Source organism: Larus michahellis, chromosome 4, assembly GCF_964199755.1.
Source record: "Larus michahellis chromosome 4, bLarMic1.1, whole genome shotgun sequence".
Classification (NCBI taxonomy): domain Eukaryota; kingdom Metazoa; phylum Chordata; class Aves; order Charadriiformes; family Laridae; genus Larus; species Larus michahellis.
Window position 1 is genome coordinate 36478322 of NC_133899.1, and position 20301 is coordinate 36498622.

A 20301-nucleotide genomic window follows, 5' to 3' on the forward strand; every position below is an offset into this window, starting at 1 on the left:
CTCACCACAGTGGAAGGCAGATAGCTTTGACTGTGTCCACCCTAGAGCCTGCCGGGATAGCGGAGCAGGACAAGGCCAGGAGACGCTGCAGGGCTTGGAAGGGAAATACCTGAGTGAGTAGTTCCCATTTTGTTAAACACCCGTCACTATCAATTCAGAGACAGATGAAAAATACTCGCTACCTTGCATGGACCCACGTGGGCCCCACGCATGGGCACACGTGGGCATGGTGAGCAGGGCAGGGCTTGCCACCAGACATGTCACATGGAGAGATCTTGTGTGAGAAGGGAAGGCATTGTAGAAAGTTTTCTGAGCTTGCTAGCTTTGGCCTCTTTATGTACTTTTATTTTCTATTTCCTTCTGAGCCTCCTGACTCGCAGTACCTGCAGTTGAGAGGCCGTGAGTCTACGGCAAGAAACTGAACTCACAGGGAGTAAAACAGAGTAAAGGGCCCTTCAGCTTCAGCATCACCTGGGTGCAGCCTCCAAACCTTACCACAAGGAAGACAAGCAGTGATTAACTATAAATAATGTCATCAAGCATCCTGCAGAGCAGATCAAAGCACTGGCATGGGCAGCAAGGTGGAGAAACCTTAAAATGATCCTACTGAGATGCTGCCAGGATCGCAGTGTCCCACTGGGGACAGTTCCCCCACCCCGTTGGTGCCTCCCTTGTCCCTGATATCACTGAAGGAGTGAAGAGCATTCCCACTGCCTCAGTGAGGAAATGTTATTCCTTGTCTAAAAGTGCTTCTTTTGTCCCCAAGTCCAGAAGAACACAAGATGTTGCAATTTGTGGGAAAATTGAGAGGAGGCGCAACAGCCCTGCTGGACCCAGCACAGCCCATCCCATCCCATTCCATCCCATCTCTCTCTTGTAACACAGCAGAAGGAAGTTTCTGCCTGACCTAAGAGCGTCGGGTTTTCTGAAGATACGGTGATTAAATGTGCTGCACACGCCTAGCACAGCACTTTAAAGCTGCTGTGGTAAAGAACACAACTAGGAGCTGGCCATGGCTGGATAAAGGGATAAAAGAGCCTGAAAGGCAACGAAATATCCTGATCCCTGCTCTGCATACCTGGCTCCCGCAATAAAGGACAGTATCTTATACTTTCTTATCTACATCTATTCCGCCAGAGGCTATAGATGGAGCAGAAGGTTGTCCACCGTTCAGAAAACATCAGGCTGTGCTATAATTGCACTGGCTGTGATTGAATCTTGTGCTTCTGAGCTTCTCCTGGCTTCCTGCAAGGGCTAGGATGATATTCTTCTCATGCAAACTTGCGGTGATTTTTCCCACTTTCCTCCTGGAACTAGCGCTTCTCCCTGGAAATGTGAATTTGTACATGAGGTGTAGATGTGCTCCAGACTAGCTGGGGGTGAGAAAGGGTCTCTGTCTCCCATGCCAGCGGTGAAGAGGTTTGCCATCCTCTGAAAGACAGAGGCTTTTCTGGGTGTATGTCCCCTGACTGGTTCCCTCCTGTCCCAAGAGGTCTAGGCAGCAGCATTTTCCCTGTTTCTAGTCTATGACACTGATATAAAAGGGATAAGATCAAGCTCTTGGGTTAGCATAAAAAACGTGGGGAGAAATCCTGGGGGAAAGTCCTGGGCATCAATCCAGAAGAGGGTGGCAAAGAGTTTATAGGTCTGGGAAGGGAATCAAAGAAACGTGCAGGAGCCATCCGTCAGAACAGAAAGAAAACTCAGACACCTCTGATAAAGACTTGGGAGTGAGCGTTGTCACCAGTGCCCTCAACCTTTGGGGTCAGCTGCTTACCTTGACTCCTGCCAGCTGAGCTTCTGGCTGCCTCCAAAGAGTTCCTGTCCCCCTGCAAGTGGACATCTGAGGAGGGTGAAAGCGAGAGGAGCTGCTGGAGGGCAGGCTCCTACCTGCAGGGTGCAGGGGCTGGAGCCATCCTGAGCAGCCTGGCTTTGCAGTTCCACGTGAACTGAGAAACCCTTTTGCATCCAGCCTCCAGGCATGCCACATGGGGCTGCGCTGGGCCCTGCCTGGGGGGGCACACAGGGAAAAAACACACCACCAGCCTTTTCCAGATTTTTCTTTGCTTTGCCCAAGAGCCAGGAACAAGATAAGAAGAAAAGGAACTGCTCCTACAAGCAGCTGGGAAGAACATTGGGAAGGGGAGACAGACCTTGCTCTGCTTTTTTGCTTCACCGGCCACTGTCCCTAGCAGAGTGCTTGGTGCAGATAATGACTGCTTGCCCAGAAGTGAAATAACATGTTTCTGTTCCCCAGAATAAGGAAAAATTGCCCTTCTCTGCTGTCCATGAAAGCTGCAGCCCCCAGCTTCTTCATACCCTCTGGCAGCCATAGCTGGGTCTCCTGGGCACTTGTGGCCCGAAGCTGCTCAACAGGGTTTGGCAGAGCCTGTGCCAGCACCCAGCTGGCATGCAGTGCCCCAGGGAGCAGCTTTCCCGTACTTGCTCCTTTTTTTTTTGGCAGACAAGGGATCATCTCCTGGCTAGGGGTGCAGGACAAAACAGCGAGAGCACTGCAGAGTGCTTGCGCAAATCACAGGGCATCACCTACTCCTGCTGTAGGATGCGCTGGAGGAGCCCAGGACGGGTTGTCTCCTAAGAGAAGGAGCTGTCAAGGCTGAGGAGCGCTGATCCTGTTGGGTGCATCGACAAGGAGAGCTTGCCATCTGCTGGAAAGTGATCAGCATTGACAGGCGACAGTCTGGCAAGAGCTCTTGGGTGTAAGAACAGGAAAAAGGCCTGTGCCGGCAGTCCCTGGAGAGCTGGATGGCATTTGGCCTCGCAGAGAGCAGGAAGAGCATCCTCTGAGGGAAGGAAGCACTGATCTCAGGCAAATGAGGTATGACAGAAGTCGTTGCAGGGTTTTACCATGCTCCCACCTGCCTTGAGTCCTCCTTGGAGGTGCCCGTCCCCATTGCAGAGGTAGCAGAAGGGAATACACATTTGTTCGACTAATGCATCTCAACTCATTCATTAGTAGGGCAGGGCAGAGAGATGGCGTCTCGCATCTTCACAGCTTGGATCACCAGTGCGTCTGTTGGGCTGTCTGCGTGCTGCTCACAGCTTCCCCCACCACTGCTGAAATACTTCCCTCCCCTTGACATATGCCCAGGCTTCAGCTTTTTGTTACGCCACCAGCACATCCGGCATCCTGCTTCCAACCACATCAGCTCCCAGGAACACACGACCAGCGGGAGAGTTCTCAGTTTTCCCAATCAGATTTTATTAACATCTAGGAGGATATAAGCAGATCTCCAGCACAAGGGATTAACAAGCTGGTCTACCAATAGATGGACAAAACCTTCCCTAGCAATACCAGTATCGGTACCTCTGGGTATAAGTCGTATTAATACACGGTATAGCTTTGTTTATGTTATCAAAAGCCACATAAACCTTACTGGCCTGTTATCCCACTGCTGCACTCAGTGAGATGGTGCACAACAGTAGCAGAACCTGGGAAAGCTTGGGGACGTTCCTCTCCTGGTGTGGAAACCACCACGGGAACTTGACAGTGTACAGACCAGGCTTTTGCCATTTTAATTCAAAAAGGTAAGAAATAACAGTGGCAGCACCAGTTGCCTTCAATTCCTTGTATTTCAGGGCCCAAACTCATATTAAGTATCCACCTATTTCCAGAAGGTGCCATTTTCACATGATCATTTTTTCCCTAGCAGAGCCAGGCCGCAAGCCTGCACACAGCCAGCAATTTTGTCACAGCTGCAGAAAAAGGGGGTGCAGGACCTTCTCCTGCTTCTGGCCCAAGTTGCACAGACGTTTCTTCAGCAGCAATATCATTTTAAGGGGCATTTGGTTCCAGAGCACTTACTTTGAACCCTTCTGGACCTACTAGACCACCTGGTCCAAGTGTTCATGCAGCTTTGAGATAAGCCAGACAGGGAAAACGAACCAGGTAAAAACGAACGCAGCGAGACTCCCTCAAAAGAACAGTGTCTCAGGAGAATGAGGACAGGCTGTGGGGAGGGGTAGGAGGAAGCAGGAGAGCTGCTTTGTACAGCATGGGTTGGCAATCTGGACTCTGAAAAATACTGGAAGAAAAGCAGGCACAGACTGAAGAAAAATGAGGCAGAAGCAACGGGAAAGTAGAGGCCACAGCCTCTGATTTCAGATTGCTCCTGTCAATTGTTCTTCTCATTTAGAGGAAGGATGGGAAAATCGCTTTGACCAAGAGAATAGCTCTAAACTTCTCTTCCTGAGTTCAGCCCAAACCTTGAGCTCTATGAAGTTCCACAAACAACGGCTTACTTAGACCACATTGTGTTGTAAGTCAAGTTCGTGGAAACTACCAGCTGGGATTTGAGTTCAGGTTTGTGGGGAGCTCTGGGGATACTCCAGTGAAAGGATGTTCTTTTCCATGTCTGGTCAGACCAAACAGTCCCCCAGGAAAAAAACAGGCTTTGCAATTCCAGGTGCGCTTCTAGATCGAAGATGCTAAAACATCTCTCCTAACGTTTTCTTCAGTAAATGATGAGGAAGGCTAGGAAAAAAATACAGTCTAGTAATCCTCTACAGGGGCCTGCAAAATCTAGCCTTTGATTAGTGTGAAGATCTTCAAAATCAGAAGAAACGCTACGGCTACCATATCGTGCTCCCATCCCTGAGTAGTCACGCCTGGCAGGCTCTTGCAAGGCTCCTTGGCTTTAATTTACATATTACTCCATCTAGTGGCCTAAAGGTTCCAGCCTCCACGAGTTCAAAACTCTGCCCTGGTACCAGCTGGAATTCAAACCTCTGCAGCAGTTTTGCCATCACCACTTTCGCCTCCATCTGTTAAGAAAAAAGCAAACTTACCGTCAGTGACAGTGACAGCAAATCCAGCTTGGACTGCAGCTGCTTCAAGTCAGTGTACTACATCATGCTGCTTTGTTAATATAGAGATTTAAAACTTAAATGTTACTCTTAATGCAGCTGACTGAGTTTGGGCAGGAAGAACAGAGTCGCCTGGGGCCTTCTGGATTGGAAGGTAACTGACAGGCACAAAGATCTGCCCCCGTGTTTATGCCAACCCCATTTTGGAAATTCGAGGTAAAACCAAGCACTTTAATGTGAAGATTTTGAGCACTGGTGCTTAGATGAGCTCAACAGCACATCCAAAGAGCTGGCCTCCTACTGTCCTTCTGAAATATTCTTTGCCGTACTCAGGTAATCACATACTTCATTAAATTTTTCTCCCACCCATGCATCCTCCTCCTCACCTTGTCCTGGCTCGTGCCCTTCTGCCAGCTGATGTTTTTCCTGCCTTGATTCTGGCAGCTGCAGCCACAGGATGGTCCCTAAGAGCCCCTGCACCCTCTCTGTGTGTCTGACCTCAGTTGGCAAAGGGATGTTTGACTGAGATTCCCTTCAAGGGGTTTGGATTCAAGCAGGGTGACCCAGGACAGTTCAGAGGGACAGCAGCCTGCTGTCCCCTCCCTTGCTGCATGCGGGCACAGGTGACAGGGGACCAGCTCGGTACATGTGCTCACGTAATAGCATTTGAGAGACCTGCCCTGTTGTGGGGATCTTCTCTCTAGAGGAAAGAGGGTCAGCGCGCCACCAAGTGTGGCCTTTGGTCCCCCCCACACCAGCCACGGCCAGCATACCCTGAGCTGGCCCAGTGCTTGCTACGCAGCATCGTTCCAGGCCTTTGCTTACCTGTGCAAACACCTGCCCGATGCAGGATCGGGGTCCCAGAGAGAACGGAAAATAGCAGTAATACGGCCTGCGAAGAAAAATGTTCAAATCTGTCATTCTGACAGCTCGGTTGTAAAGAAACATGCAAGTATTTCATCGCAGCAGCAAGGAAACAGTCTAAATACCGTCTCACCTAGCTGACTTATTAAGACAACCTCCAAATTAACATTTTTTTGCTTCAGAGCAGCAATACAGCTCTGCATCAAGTTTCCTTGTCATCTCCGCTTACTATTTGGCTCAGCTTACAAAGCTGTTGTGATGCGTGCAAACCTTGTTTCAAAGCTGAATGTCAAGCATACTCTAAATGCTCTCCAGCCCATCACGGGGACGTAACGATCCACCCACTTATTGCTCCTTTGGGCAGCTCTGAACCATGTGAGTGAGGGGGCGTTTGGCTCAGGAGACCAAACTTCAGCTTAGGTTGCCTGCCCGCATGGCTGAACAGCATCTTCTGTCCCTCAGCCCCTTGTCCCCTCTCTAATGTGGAGACAATTCAAGCATCCTGGGGCCAGGGCTGCCCCACATTAAATGTCTGTATTGCATTAAGGCAATTCAACCTGGTTTTGGTGTAAACTTTGTTTTTATACCTCAATAAAAACATTAAGTAACATTAGCATTGGGGTTTTTTTGTAAGGTATCACATGGTATAAAGAACTTCTGAACAGAAGCTGCACACTATTGCTCTCTATTTGCATTTGCGTAAGGCTTTAGTGTTACCCATATTGTAATGGAAAAATAGTTTTATTCTACTTTCTTCCCCTTGAAATCTCTTCCTGTAACGGTTCCTTATTACATATTTAATAACCTGAGAGTAAAAAGAAACTCACTTAGGTGCATCTTTGCTAAATCGGTCTGGATTGAAAGTGAGCGGATCCTTGAAATACCTTTCCATCCTTCCCATTATATAAGTGCTGAACTGTCAAGAAAGAGTTTATTTGCGTTAGTCAGGAGCAGCGCACTAAAAATGCCTCTTTGCTGTCACGGGTACAAAGTCATAACTGCCTTCCACTCCCCAGGCAGAAACAATCCAGAGCCCAAATTAATATCCCAGTTTTGGCCAAAATTTCAGAAAGGCTAGTAGAAATACGCCCAGGGAGGATTTTGGCCCTCTGATACACTTGGATCGACTGCAGCAGCTAAAAGCTGCTGCTGGTGGATGGGACTCACAACGAGCGTCGTGTTTGCAGGAATTCTGATGCCATCGACAACACGCTCCTTCTCTATCCAGCGTAACGTCCCCGCGACAGGTGGGTACAGCCGCAGTGATTCCTTCAAAACCTGTGTCAGCAAAATGCACAAAAGGTCAGTAGATTAATACAGCATAGGAAGCAGAAATAAATTTAATTACTTCCCTATGGCCTTTCACTTTGGCTAAATGTGAGCTTTTGACTTGTGGAACAGATGCTGGTAGAACATATGCTTTGGACTCCTGTGGGCAAAATATATGGTTAAATCAGTTCCTTCAGGGCTGGTTCTTTCTTACAACTGGTAAAATACAGAGAAAAAGAAACAAAAACCACAAGAGATATCATGCATTGAACTGATCTAACACCTCAAGTCAGGTCAACAACTAAGTGAAAAAAAATCACTGGGAAGCAAATTCAAAGGGAATATCTAAGAGTGAAATCTCAGGCCCCCGATGAGCTGTTCTTGGCACCGGCTGCCACAAGGATAGGTGGTTGCTCCCACCTCCTTCCCACTCTCAGCACTGCACTCCCGCTTCTGCCTTTGTCCTGCTTCTGCTGCTCAGGGAGTTGACCCAGGTCAGAGCACCAAAATGACAAAAAACAACCTGGCAAAGGAAAATGAATAGGGAACAGTGAGGAAAAAAATGGAACAAGACCATTTCTTTTGGTGGCAGTGAGCTGTAAGAATGGCTTATTTCATCAAAGTGAAACCTAATTAACAGTGCATATTAGCATCGCAATGCAAATGCAATTAACGCTGTGTATGCACAAGTGGATTAATGAAAAAGAAGCATGGACAAAAGGATTCAGAATTGCCTGAGCAACAGGAGTCCCATGGTCTCTGATACACCAGTGATGGACTGGCTTTGACCAAGGGTGATTGTGATTTTGGTTGCACAGATCCAAATTTGTTCTGTTAAATAAACGGTCTGCTTTGAGAGGCTCTCATGTGATCTGTCTTAAAACTGAAAAGCTTAGATACTTCGTCCTAATTGGAGTAGTATAATTGCACGGTGTTTGGAGAAGCCTAAGGAAACCTGCTGATTTCTGTAATCACGCAGAGATGCCTTTTCCTCAAAAGAAATACATCTTTGAAATCTATCTGCTCTCAAAGCACAGTGATTTGTGGGATGGGATATGGCAAAGGGTAAAACACCATCACCCACCTTGACAGGGCAGCTTAAGACAAGAGTGATCATGGCAGACTACTAAAATCACAGGGAATTTAAGCAGGGAGAATAGCTGCCAGGACTGTGCTTCAGCCTCTCTTGAGGGCTACTGGTGTACCCCATCTTGTTAAAAGGATACACAACACAAATGCTGGCGAGTAGCCAAGCCCCGGCTTTGCAGTTCATTAACAATCTCTTTTAGGACCAAACCTTTTTTTTTTATTCCCCCCTGAGTGACTGAAGAGGGTTTCAAGACTGAATAATAAAAAACTGAAATAGCCATTATTTTTGGATGTCTTCAAATCCTGCTGAGTTTATGGCACATGGTGAGATCATAGCTGGAAATGCTTTAACAATAGTCAAACAAAAATAGAGTTGTGAGTTTGGGAAGCGCCTGGGACTCACGCACAGGTTGGGCTTGAAGTTGCAAACCCTTCTTAAAACACAGTTATGGTTTCAGCTTAAACACGTAGGGATTAAGCAACTCCACTCTAGCTCCCAGCTTGGTAATAATTAAAGAAAGCAATGAAGGAATCATATGGGATTTTGGAAAGACATTTGAGGAGCATCCTTCCCAACAAGGCTGGGCTGCTGCAAATGGTTCACAGTACCTGCTTCCCGAGTCTCTGGGGACAAACACTGTCAGGATCAAATATTGGCACCGCTCAAAATTTTAAAAGTGTGGGGCTCCTCTTTGCAGTCCCATGAGATGTCAGGAGTGCTACCAAACGGCTCTGGCTGGTATTTCACCTTACTCCTACAGTACCTGCGATAAGTACGTGAGTTTGCCAAGATCCTCATAGTCAATGTCTCTCTTGGCTCCGAGAACTTCATCCACTTCGGCCTGAACCCTGCAGTTAAATTAAAAAATCTTAGTTGCAGATGCCAATTTCTTGCTAGGCACGTTGACAAATTACACTTTTTTACTTTCCAGGCACTTAGTTGGACTTTGACTCCCAACCTCAGGCAAAATGCCGACTGATTCCCAGCCAGCCTGCCTGAACTTGTACCAGGATGCAGCAATGTGCGTACAGTGCAGCTGAATCAGGCAGGACTCAGGACCAGCTTTGTACAAAGGCTTTGAAAAAAATCACTTAGACGGAATTGAAGTTAATTCAACTTAAGCTTTTTAAAATTTTAAATATATTGGGACTACAAAACTGCTTATTTTGTAAGGGAGGCTAGAATTTATCGGGAATTGATCCTAACTTTTAAATAATCCTTATAACTAAGTCCGCCTCGAAATTAACAGCTAGCTGGGTTTGCAAATTGGAGCGCACGTACCTTTCCAGTATTTCAGGATGCTGAGCCAGTGCCATTACTGTAAACGACAACTGATTGGCAGTGGTTTCATGACCTAATGACACAAAAAATTGGTTTAAAGGTTAGTATGAAATAATAACACGATACAAAGATGGTCGACTAGTATGATTATGAACAGGAAACTTCAAACGTCAGGCCCCAAATGTTTTATTTCAAGTATGCTAGAAATTAAAGGAAATACTAAAAGGGATGTAAAGTCTACGTAAGGAGCTTTCAAGAACGACAAGGACAAGGTGTAGCTGGTAAAGATACAAGCCATCTTGCTGAACTCAAAGCTGCAGTGGCTGCCTATGGCACCTACTGGTTATGAGTTCCCTGACAGAAAGACCAGTGAGGTTCAGTATTTGCCTTGTCATATTATGGGACATACATACAGTTCTGCAAAGAAGCAAGGATTTACTAGTTTTAAAGGAAAACAAAGCTTCTAACCAGCTTTCTTTGAAATGTCTGCTTTATATGGGTAGTTTTCATTTTTTCATGGGTAGGCATATGTTTTACCTCGAAACACTACAGAAAACAGACTTCTGCAAAGATGTGTTTGTTGCAATAACGTCTTTCTTGTCAAAAAACAGTGTCTTGACCTCACCTTCTTAGGAACCTAAATCCTGACTTGCAAGATTGATCTTTCTATGTTGTTTACCTCATGTATCATCTTGGCCCTTGATTTTTCTGACAGGCTTGACAGTGCCCTCTCCTACCAACTGTTGACTAACGCTCTTAAGGCAAGAACAGCATTTAATTCTGTAGATGAGGTGAAGACACGTGGATTATGTTAAAGATGCTTTAAATGGGGTTTGGCAGGATCTGGGAGGAAGGGCCAGAACCCCGTGAGGAACAGCCCTGCACCCCAGCAAGCAGTGCTGCCCTCTGCACCACAAGTTGGGAACCACTGGCCTGGCATTATTTGCTGTGTTGCTATGACTGAAGGAGGACAATATATAACTTGCCTACGAGAAAGCCAAGAGTTCTCTTCAGACCGCGCCCAGCTGGTCCTATGCCAGTGTAATACTGCCCCCTTCCAACCAAGTGACCCCTTGGTTACAGCAGCATCACACGGAGCGAACCAGGACATTAATCATGTCCCCACAGATGGCCCAAAAATGTACAGCTTCCCACATGACGTATCCAAAATATTAAAATAGCTACCAACCTGCAACAAAGAAAGTGATAAAGTTATCCAGAATGTTTTCATCATCTCTAGTTTCCTCCAGAGCTGTCAAGAGAGAAAAGCAAACAGGATTAGAAGACGTTCCCATGCCCCAGCTGTAACAGCCAGAATGCACTGCCCTATTTTGCATATTTTGTCTGAGGTGGCATCGGGAGGGGATGCTGAGTGGGCAACTCAGTGGTGACTTGCAACCAATAATTTGATCCAACACAAAGAAACGGGGAATTTTCAAAGCAACAGAGATTTTTCAAAGCAACTCTCACTATATTCAGTGTGAAAAAACCCTCCTGAAGACACTAGAGGATCAAAGCTCAGATTACCAAAATAAGCCTCCCCAAATCTCATGGCAAAACATGCAACAGATGAATTAATTCCAACAGCAAAGTGTCCCCTACCATCTCCTTTCAGTATCTGTGTAAGAATATCCAGCGTGGCTTCCTTCCCATTCTGGATGTCCTCTCTCCTCTGGTCAATGCACTCCTTCGCCACACGCCGCAGCAGCCTCACACTCTCCCTGACCTCCTTTACCAGCTTCTGTTTCCCTGGCATGTACTGAATACAGAATTTCTTTAGTCATTTTATTCCTTTTGCCAGTAAAAAATATTACCAAGTTATATTTTTCAAGCGAGCACCTTGTTTTCTGCTAAATGACACTTGTCACAAAAACATCTCTTCTCCATGGAACAAAGTAAATGTCCCCAAGGCCAAGGGTTTGGGCTGAAATGAGAAATACTCCAATCTGGGCATGCCCAATCCGGGCTTGTCAGAGCTGATGTTTTGAGCACTGTGAGCAAAATTCCTCACTTCTCCACGGAGAGAAACTGCAGCATGTGATACAGAATCTCACCTCTGAGCCCAAAAAGGAAAACAGAAGCTCTAAAAGCCTGAACTACAGCTTTCATGAGAAACTGTGGAATGATTTTTAACTTAAATATTTCAGATTACATCCATAATTTCCTAGTATATGAATTTTTGTAGAAAATACCATTTTTTTATGTCAAGAAAGTTCGAATTTCTTCCACCTTGAGTGAAGGCGGCCATCTTTTTGGAAAAAATGGCAAAAATTTCAATTTTTGCAGTGAAAGTGTAAAACCATACGAGAAGAAGACACAGGCATGAGGGAAGAGAAGGCAGAAAGACAGAAAGGAAGCACTAGATGTTAACGTTAATTTTGCAAGTGTTTTAAAGCACTAATGAATGCACAATGGAGAGAAAGAGTTACTGATGACCCTTTCCTTGTTGTACATGGACGTTGCACAGCTCCGTCCCACTCGGCAGGAGCAGGGCCTCCAGCTAGACGCAAGGAGAGAGGACTGAAGAGAGGAGCATACAGACCTTGAGGAAGGGGATGCGCGCCTTTGTCATTCCCTCCAAAACCATGCGCACAGCATGCGGTAAAGGCATCTGGTCATCGCTCAGTGCATTTAATTCCAAGCCAAAGGCTACCTGAGTAGTGGGAGAGAAAAAGACAACTTGCTGCATCCTCCTGGCTCCCTGGGGCTGGGGTGAAAGGGCAGGACAGCCTCACACTGCGTTTTCCCCTAAAAACACCTCAGGCTAGATCCTGCCTTGCAGGAGGCTGAGAGGGAAGGGTAATATCTACATTATGCTTCCTCCTTATTCAGGGAGATTAATAATTTACTATTACACTCCATTCATCCCAAACTGTTTTGCATAGAGAAGAGAAAAGCCAGCATAAGGCAGACTTTGTGCTGATGTATAATGGTAATAACACAACATTCACAAGTGAATGAGCACTGGTGTGACCTTTTTTGGCACAGAAGGGTGGGAGGTATGAGACTGTAAGGGCTTTTGCAAAGGGTCCCCATCCTGCAGGCCACACTGTGCAAACTCTTCCCTAAGTGTCCCTTCCTATGGCTCAGCCTGAATGGAAGTGGCACAATTAGTCTTCTGGCACTGCTGGGTAAAGGTCTTGCTCCCTGGTTGCAGCTCCTGATCCCGTCCTGCTGCCGGTACCCATTACTTCCATTCCTTCCTGCCAGTCGCAGAGGAAACAAGAAAGCGGACAGCTGGTACCTTTCCAATGATATCCATAGTCACCCGGTTCATCATGTTCAGCATGCTAAACTCTGTTTTTCCATCTGCCTTTTCCTCTAGCTTCTCCATCAGCTCCTCTGCTTTTTCATTAAAAGTTTCCATCAGACCAATCAGGTAGCTGAACAATTAATAAAAATGAGTGATGGGGCTCTGGAAAGGAGATCTTTGCTGATGATTTGCATCATTATTTTCCACTGAAAATCATAAAAGATTTTTGCTTTTTAATTCTTAGTAAATTTGCCTGAATACTTTAAAAAGCAAACAGTCAAAATGAGCTAAATTCTTCTTATAGCAGCCCTGCTCTCTTCTGCCACGTAAACAATGGCTGTCATGGCAAAGGGCTTTGGCCTGTGCATGCCGAGGCAAATGGACTTTACCTTCAGACCCTAAACACAATGCACTGAGGCACACAGAAGCAAACCAGACCAACCCCCTACTCGTCAACCATGCTGTATCTCCCCTAGTGAATCACTCAGGCAGGTGAATGATGAGGCTTGCCCACTTCAAATCCTTCCGACAGGATAAGGCAGCCATCACCACACTCCTGGATACACAACCCTGGGACCTTTCTGCCATCGCTGAGCGCATATGGGTGCCACTCCCCCATGGGAAGTCTGGTCAAATTATACTTGTGATGGAAACGGTGTATTGGACTCTAACTAAAATGTGATTTTGGTATTACATGGGTTTTTTCTCTTTCTAAATATCAAATAATGAATCAATGACAGGCAGAATAATAAAAATACAGTAGAAATAACAGCTAGATCATCCCAGAGATATTTGCCTTACCTTCGGCTGAAAGCTGGATCCATTATCCTCCGCTGCTTGTGCCAATGCTCATGGTCACAAACAGTTACCAAGCCATTTCCTAGAAACCTAGCATTTAGAAAAACAAGGAAAAGAACAGTTTTCAGGAAGGGAGCCAGCTGAACCCTGTGTAGTCACAAAGATAACTCTTCCACATCTCCCTTCTTGTATTTCTCCTATGTGCAGGGAGTACTGTGCTGCTTTGAGTACGCAGTCGTTGCATCATTGTGGACGACTGAACTGCAGATATGTTTTGCCTGGTAGGTATGGACTGCTGAGTCCAATAAGATGCTGGTTCATTACAGCTGTTATGCAAATAATATAGTAACTGGATTATTACATTTTTAAAAGCTTCAGGCTAACAGAGAAAAATCCCCTTTTTTGTTATTGAGCTTAAGAGCTGGAAACTCCCATGCATTAAGGAATAATTCAGTGCTCTAAAATCTAAGTGAGAAGCTTGATGATGGTCTTGAGCAAACTTTTCTGAGACTAACTGAACACCCACAGGGGGAAAAAACCAATATGATCAAGGTAAAAAAAAAAATCCAACATAACCTCCTCCCTGACTGGGGAGACATTTGACTTGACACGTAATTTAGTAGGTACATGTTGCTTACGTATGTCTGGAATTAGTTATTAATCCCAACACTAAGGTAAATGGTCTGAGTTAAAGTGTCGTGCCTGTGATGTTATTTATGTTTCAATTATTTTCAAATCACAATGGCTTCAGATAGGTTTCGCCTACCTCTCACCAAATATGTTGAAGATACGACCATACACCAGTGGATCCTTTGGGTACTGTGGTGACATCAAGAACTCCTAAAATCAAATCACAGGTCAGTGAATACTGAGTGCAATTCATTTCCCAGACAAAACATAAAAAAGCCACTCACACTCTTTTCCTCCTGTAGCAATAGTCTGAAGACAACATGAATTATTTGGTGTGCCCCGATTCCCCAGTTCCTGTGCTGCTAGTTTGTTTTGCATGCCTCTAGCACTTTTTGCCCAGTGACCCGAAATCTCACTCTGTGGTTATTGCAAAGATTAGAGGAAGAAATTCAGTCCCTTGTGCCTCGCTTATTTGAGATATTAAGCTCTTGCAGAGAGTCTGCTTTTCAGAAATGGCGGGTGCTTGCTCTGTCTGCTGTTTAAATAAAGGTAACAAAGTAAATCAACGGATCAAGAAAGACAATAAATCAGGACAGCCTGCAGAGCAGAGCACCTCACCCTCCTAACCCAGCCAAAGCCACCCTCACTGCAAGTACAGACTGGCTGCACCGCACTGCCCTGAACATCAGGCACCAGCTCTCTCCTTCTGGAGGGATGCACCAATCCCCACTGTTGATTCAGCTTTATTTTGCAGTACCTTCACTCCTTCAGGAGTCAGAATCATTACTGAGACTCTGTGAAAGGCATTAAGCCGTACAATGGGTCCATACTTCTCTGCCCTACAAGAAAAGAAGGAGGAAAAAAAAAAACCAAAAGAGAGAATTACGGTACAAACCACCAACATTAAACAGTTCAGACCTAATAACCTCAAAGGACCAAAGCAGCATGTACTGGGAACTACTGCAGTCTTCAGCGAGTAAAGCCACTAAGAGAAAGATCAATGCTCTCTCTCTAGCTCCTCTACTGACTTTCTGAATGATGCTAAATATGTAATTCAGGGCCTCCGTACCTTGATTTCCCAATCTGTGCTACAGGGCTACTATTCAACATTACTGATGTGTCTCAACTTACCACTGCAGGAAGAGATCATGCATAAACTCCTGTTTCTTCATCATTCTCCACAAGATCGGTAGATGTCCTAATAAAAAGCTGCAAAAAATTAAGGTTAAGAGTGTTATGAGGATGCCAATACAGGGTTTTGTATGGATTGGAACCTGTGTTCAGGGTCAGGCTGGTGCACTCGCGCAGCCAGGAAGACCAGCGCAGAGACACAGGACAAGGTCTTTTTTGCTGCTATATTATAGGAGATGTTTGGGTCTGGGTAGGAGCTCCCAGCAAACTGCTTTGCTCTTTGCCCAGCTGACTGAATCTCTGCTGCAACTATGACATTTCTGTGCGTGCAACAGACATTTGCATTAAATATTCTTTAATACATGCTCAGATCAGATAAGCGCAACTTCAGTTCTGTCAATGGAGTCAAACTGAGTAAAATTAGGAATGGTCTCCTGTCTAAAGCCATGTCACCTCAAATGCTGGAAAAAAAGAGGGTAACCTAGAAGGATAATCACTGGATTACCACATCCACTGCAGAAATATATAAAAAGGGTTAACTCTTCAAATACAATAGCCATATATTGAAAAGTTAGAGATCAATTCCTTCCTTTGGCTGTGAGAGCGAATTCCCACCGGCTTTGCACACATCTGAAGGAAGATTTGGCCAAGCTCCTCTCTAAATGAAGCAAGCTGTGCTTAAGATCTGTTTTCCATTTGAGGGACAGCCAGCCATGCTATCATCCTTTGCAGTATAAACAAGCTATAGGGGAAAAACAGGCTCTTATTTTATTTCTGTTGGAACCAGGAGGTGCTTAAAATAACAAGCAGTCTACAAAGTTACCCAACCTCTACAGAAACTTTTAATCCTTCACTTATTTGACTCGTCCATTGTAACCAGACACCAAAAAGATGTGAAAGCCGCAAATATGACAGACAAATCCTTCATTAACTAAAGCTCTGGAAAACCCTTTCTCTGCAGTGCATGAAGCAAAGTCCCACTCACGGTTCCCCTTGTGTGACACATGAATCCTCAGAAATACTTTTCATTCCCTGTCCCATTACTACCCAATTAAGTCAGGTGTTACAATAGGACTAAAACATTCATCTGCTAATGAGAAGTCCCCATTACTTACTGCATGCCATGAAAAAAACTAAGCAAGGGCTTGGTTTGGGATATATAACTATGTGACACTATCATCTGAAAACATATGTTTGCAAAAAAATCCTTTTGCCCATTTCTTGCTATTAAATCTTTAATATGAAGCAAACCTTTGAAGAGACGAGCTTCTCTCTTCACAGGCGAGCCATTCATGCAGTAAAAACAACACAAAGCCACTAGGACTCACTTTTCCAGCCTGTCCTGCACAAGTCTCCTTTGGAGATGTGCTGTGCTAGTTCTGATAAAATATATCAGCCCAGAAAACCAAGGGCGTTAACATAATCTTCTCATCATCCAGCTGTAAGACCTTAGACACAGTCTGAGGTTTTGCTAAGATCCTTTTGAACTCCATCCTAAACAAAGGCTTTCTTAAGCTTTTATCAAAGGGAAAGAGCTAAGGGCAAAGGGAAAGTCACACATCTGGGAGGGAATACCACCTTGAAACTATACAGGCTGTGGGCTGCCTGGCTGGGGAGCAGATCTGCTGACCACAGCCTGGGGGCTGGTCCAAGTGGGCAGCAAGCTGGACACAAGACAGCCTTTGCTTCTGGTGCTGCTCTTCTCTAGTTTGCCAGATACAGTCTCAGCTGAGAAGTGTTTAGATTTGGATGAATCCCATTTCAGAGTAATGTAGGTTGGCAAGGACCTCTGGAGGCCACTGGTCCAGTCCCCTGCTCCACGCCAGTCAATGCCAGAGCTGTTACATGGCTCAGGGCCTCACTCAGTCACTTGTGCCAGCGTTCACGTGCCCTCATGATGAAGGTGTTTTGCCTTACACCTAGTTGGGATTTCCCTTGAGGCAACTTGTACCTATTGCTCTTTGTCCTTCATTTTGCAACTCCAAGGACAGTCTGGTTCCATCTTCTCATAACCATCCATTCGTAGCTGAGAACAACGAGTGGATCCCCTCTGCCCTTCAGTGGCTGCTTCTCCATGCAAAGCAAGCCCAGCTCTCAGCCTCTCAGGCGACCTGGCTGCCCTCCACTGGACTTGCCTCAGTTTTTCAATATCTCTCTTGTACTGGGGAGACCACCACCACACACAGCTCCTGGCTTTACTTTTTGTTTTGTTTTGATAAATGACTTTTCAGAGCTGGAGGTATTTGATTTTCCTTACCTTTTAGGTAAGTGCATTTAGGAGTGCAAGTGTTTGTGCAACAGGAACTGAAATGGGGGGTTTGGGCTGTCCCTGGCAATTTATACTTTGGAAAAGCTATCAAGCAGGCTCACATGACATACAAGCTTCCACCTAGACATAAGAGTACTAGAAACCTTCCTACCAGTACTAGAAACCTTCCCGGGAAGGATCCTACGCTGATCACCAACATCAAGCCTCAAACCCTGGAGAAGGGACAGAAAAGCAGCAACAGGGTTCCTCGAGCTGCCATTACTCTAGGGTGTTACTTCACACCTTGAAATGAACCTAAAGACAAGCAGGTTCGGGTATGACAGGATCCATCCTCTCTCTAATCCTAGTATCTGACCCTGATTACACAAATAGGCTGAAACTCAGAATTATGGAGCCAAGCATGGTGTCCCTGTAGGACTGTTTGGTTAGGAGAGTGCTGGTGTGGTGTCTCTTCCAGTGGCATGTTACAGACGGCATGTGCACCCAAAGCTGAGGCCCAATGGGAAGCCCCCAGTCTCCTGCAAGACCCGTGTCTCCTTGTGACAGCACTGCCATTTGCCTTGCTGGCAGCCTTCTCACTGCCCTTTATCACTTATGACATTATATTTTGTTTTGGCAGAAACCAAACACCTAGCTCACGAGGGAGAACAAGGAAGGTGCCTGATGGAGTCAGTGTCCATGTGCCTCCTGGGGCTGTGCGGGGACGGCAGCCTGTGCTGGCCCAGCGCATAAAGGCCCTCCTGCACGGCTGGTGCTGCTGGCCGAATCTCTTCAGTGTTGTAAGCGAACTCGCAGCCCACTTGGGCAACTCTAAACCGCTCGTTTCATGCTGCTGTGGCCACCCGGAGCGACCATCCCGCCCCGCCAGCCCAAGCCAGCCAGGCAGTGATCAGGGATCCCCGGCGATGCCAGATGGTGCCAGCCCTCCCCGGGAAGCAAGTGGATATATGTGCGCTGTCCCTGATTTCCTCCACTTTCCCCTTGCCCACACCAGCAAGGTCCTGGCCCATCCCCAAAGGTCGCCCTGGAGCATTTATCTTCTGCTCTGACATTTTCTCCTGGCCCCAGGCTGGCGGCGAGAGCAGCCAGTGCGCAAGGTCCACCGCTTCGCCCGGCCACCGTAACGGGCGTCGGGGCTGAATGGTGGGAACGGCCCTGCCGAGGCCTGAGAACCCCAGCCCGGGTCCCACCTCCTCGCCCCGGCCCGCCCTGCCCTGCCCGCCCCTCACCTCTCCCGCGGGGGGCCGGGGATGTGGTCGTACTTGGCGTGGACGCATTTCAGGTAGCAGCAGAACAGGCCAAAGGCCAGAAGGGCGAGGGCCAGCAGGAGCCCCGCCGCGGCCCACAACCCCTCCATCGCCCGCCGGCAGCCGCCTGACAGCACCGCCCCTTCCCCAGGCGGCGTGGGCGGACCGGGAGAGTCCCCGGCTGCCGAGGGGGCCAGGCCGAGCCGGCGCAATCCCCGGCTGCGGGGCGGGCTGCAGGCGGGGCCGGCGCCATTAAAGGGCCCGGCGGCAGCGAGACTAGCTGGGGGTGAGGTGCGTGTGGGTGGTTGAGTTTGGGGCTCGGCTGCGGGTCCGAATACACCCACGTGGGATGGCTGCCTGGCAGAAGGGACCTTTAAAGGCCATCTAGTCCAGTTCCCCTGCCATGAACAGGGACATCTTCAGCTAGAGCAGGTTGCTCAGAGCCCCGTCCAACCTGACCTGGAATGTTTCCAGGGATGGGGCATCTCCCACCTCTCTGGACAACCTGGGCCCGTGTTTCGCCACCCTCAGTGTAGAAAGTTTCTTCCTTCTATCTAGTCTAAATATTCCCTCTTTCAGTTTAAAGCTGTTACCCCTTGTCCTATCGCAACAGGCCCTGCTAAAAAGTTTATCCCCATCTTTCTTGTAGGCCCCCTTTAAGTACTGGAAGGCTGCAATAAGGTCTCCCTGGAGCCTTCTGTTCTCCAGGCTGAACAACCCCAACTCTCTCAGCCTGTCCTCACAGCAGAGGTGCTCCAGCCCTCTCATCATTTTTGAGGCCCTCCTCTGGACCCACTCCAACAGGTCCGTGTCCTTCTTATGTTGGGGACTCCACAGCTGGACACAGCACTCCAGGAGTGGTCTCACCAGAGGGGAGCAGAGGGGCAGAATCACCTCCCTCGACCTGCTGGCCACGCTTCTTCTGAGGCAGCCCAGGGGGTGGTTTGCCTCCTGGGCTGTGAGCTCACATTGTCAGCTCATGTCCAGCTTTCCATCCACCAGTACCCCCAAGTCCTTCTCCTCAGGGCTGCTCTCAAGCCCTTCATCCCCCAGCCTGTATTGATACTGGGGGTTGCCCCGACCCATGTGCAGGAGCCTGCACTTGGCCTTGTTGAACCTCATGAGGTTCACAAGGGCCCACTTCTTGAGCCTGTCCAGATCCCTCTGGATGGCATCCCATCCCTCAGGTGTGTCAACTGCACCACTCAGCTTGGTGTCATCAAACATAGATATATAGATATATATGTGTGTTTGTGTGTGTGCATATGCTTGCTTTCCTGCGTGGGGGTGAGGAGGTCAGGAAGGGTGCTGCACCTTCGTGTGTTTGTTTACAGATGTGTTTTAAGTAAGATTCATTACTGAAGGCTCTTAGACAAACTAAGCCACCACAGGACAAGGAAGGCAGAGGCTCTTAGTTGACTTTCAACTGTTTAAAATACAAGGGAGAGGGAATATACTGTTGATGCCTGTAGGAATCAAGAGATGAGGATTTTCAGAGCAGTCTGCTTTGGGCCCTGTGTTACACAGCGTACTCATTCATCATCCAGACATGGGAATGAAGAGACGATACAGTTTTATTCAAAATAGGCGATCTAAAGCTGACTGCCACAAATTGCATAAGAATCACAGGACACAAGGGACC

The 20301-nt window shown here is 47.1% G+C and overlaps 1 protein-coding gene across 1 annotated transcript; it reads right to left on the bottom strand.

The window, feature by feature from the left end:
- Positions 1-3199: 3199 nt before the first annotated feature.
- On the bottom strand, positions 3200-18820 carry CYP46A1 (cytochrome P450 family 46 subfamily A member 1). Its single transcript, XM_074584029.1, has 15 exons — positions 18642-18820; positions 15144-15221; positions 14770-14851; positions 14149-14222; positions 13386-13472; positions 12576-12714; positions 11874-11984; positions 10934-11090; positions 10521-10583; positions 9332-9404; positions 8814-8898; positions 6859-6969; positions 6519-6607; positions 5653-5719; positions 3200-4785 (listed from the first exon to the last, which is right to left on the bottom strand). The coding sequence occupies exons 1-15, from the start codon at positions 18767-18769 to the stop codon at positions 4624-4626; spliced, it is 1506 nt and encodes a 501-aa protein (XP_074440130.1). The 5' UTR covers positions 18770-18820; the 3' UTR covers positions 3200-4623.
- Positions 18821-20301: the final 1481 nt, after the last annotated feature.

Excerpts from the sequence above, each read along its gene's own strand:
- CYP46A1 (XM_074584029.1), bottom strand. The coding sequence starts at position 18,769 with ATGGAGGGGTTGTGGGCCGCGGCGGGGCTCCTGCTGGCCCTCGCCCTT. Across the intron at positions 8,899-9,331 it reads CATCCTGAAATACTGGAAAG|GGTTCAGGCCGAAGTGGATG; the intron begins GTACGTGCGCTC and ends ATTTAACTGCAG. Across the intron at positions 6,970-8,813 it reads AACTCACGTACTTATCGCAG|GTTTTGAAGGAATCACTGCG; the intron begins GTACTGTAGGAG and ends TTGCTGACACAG.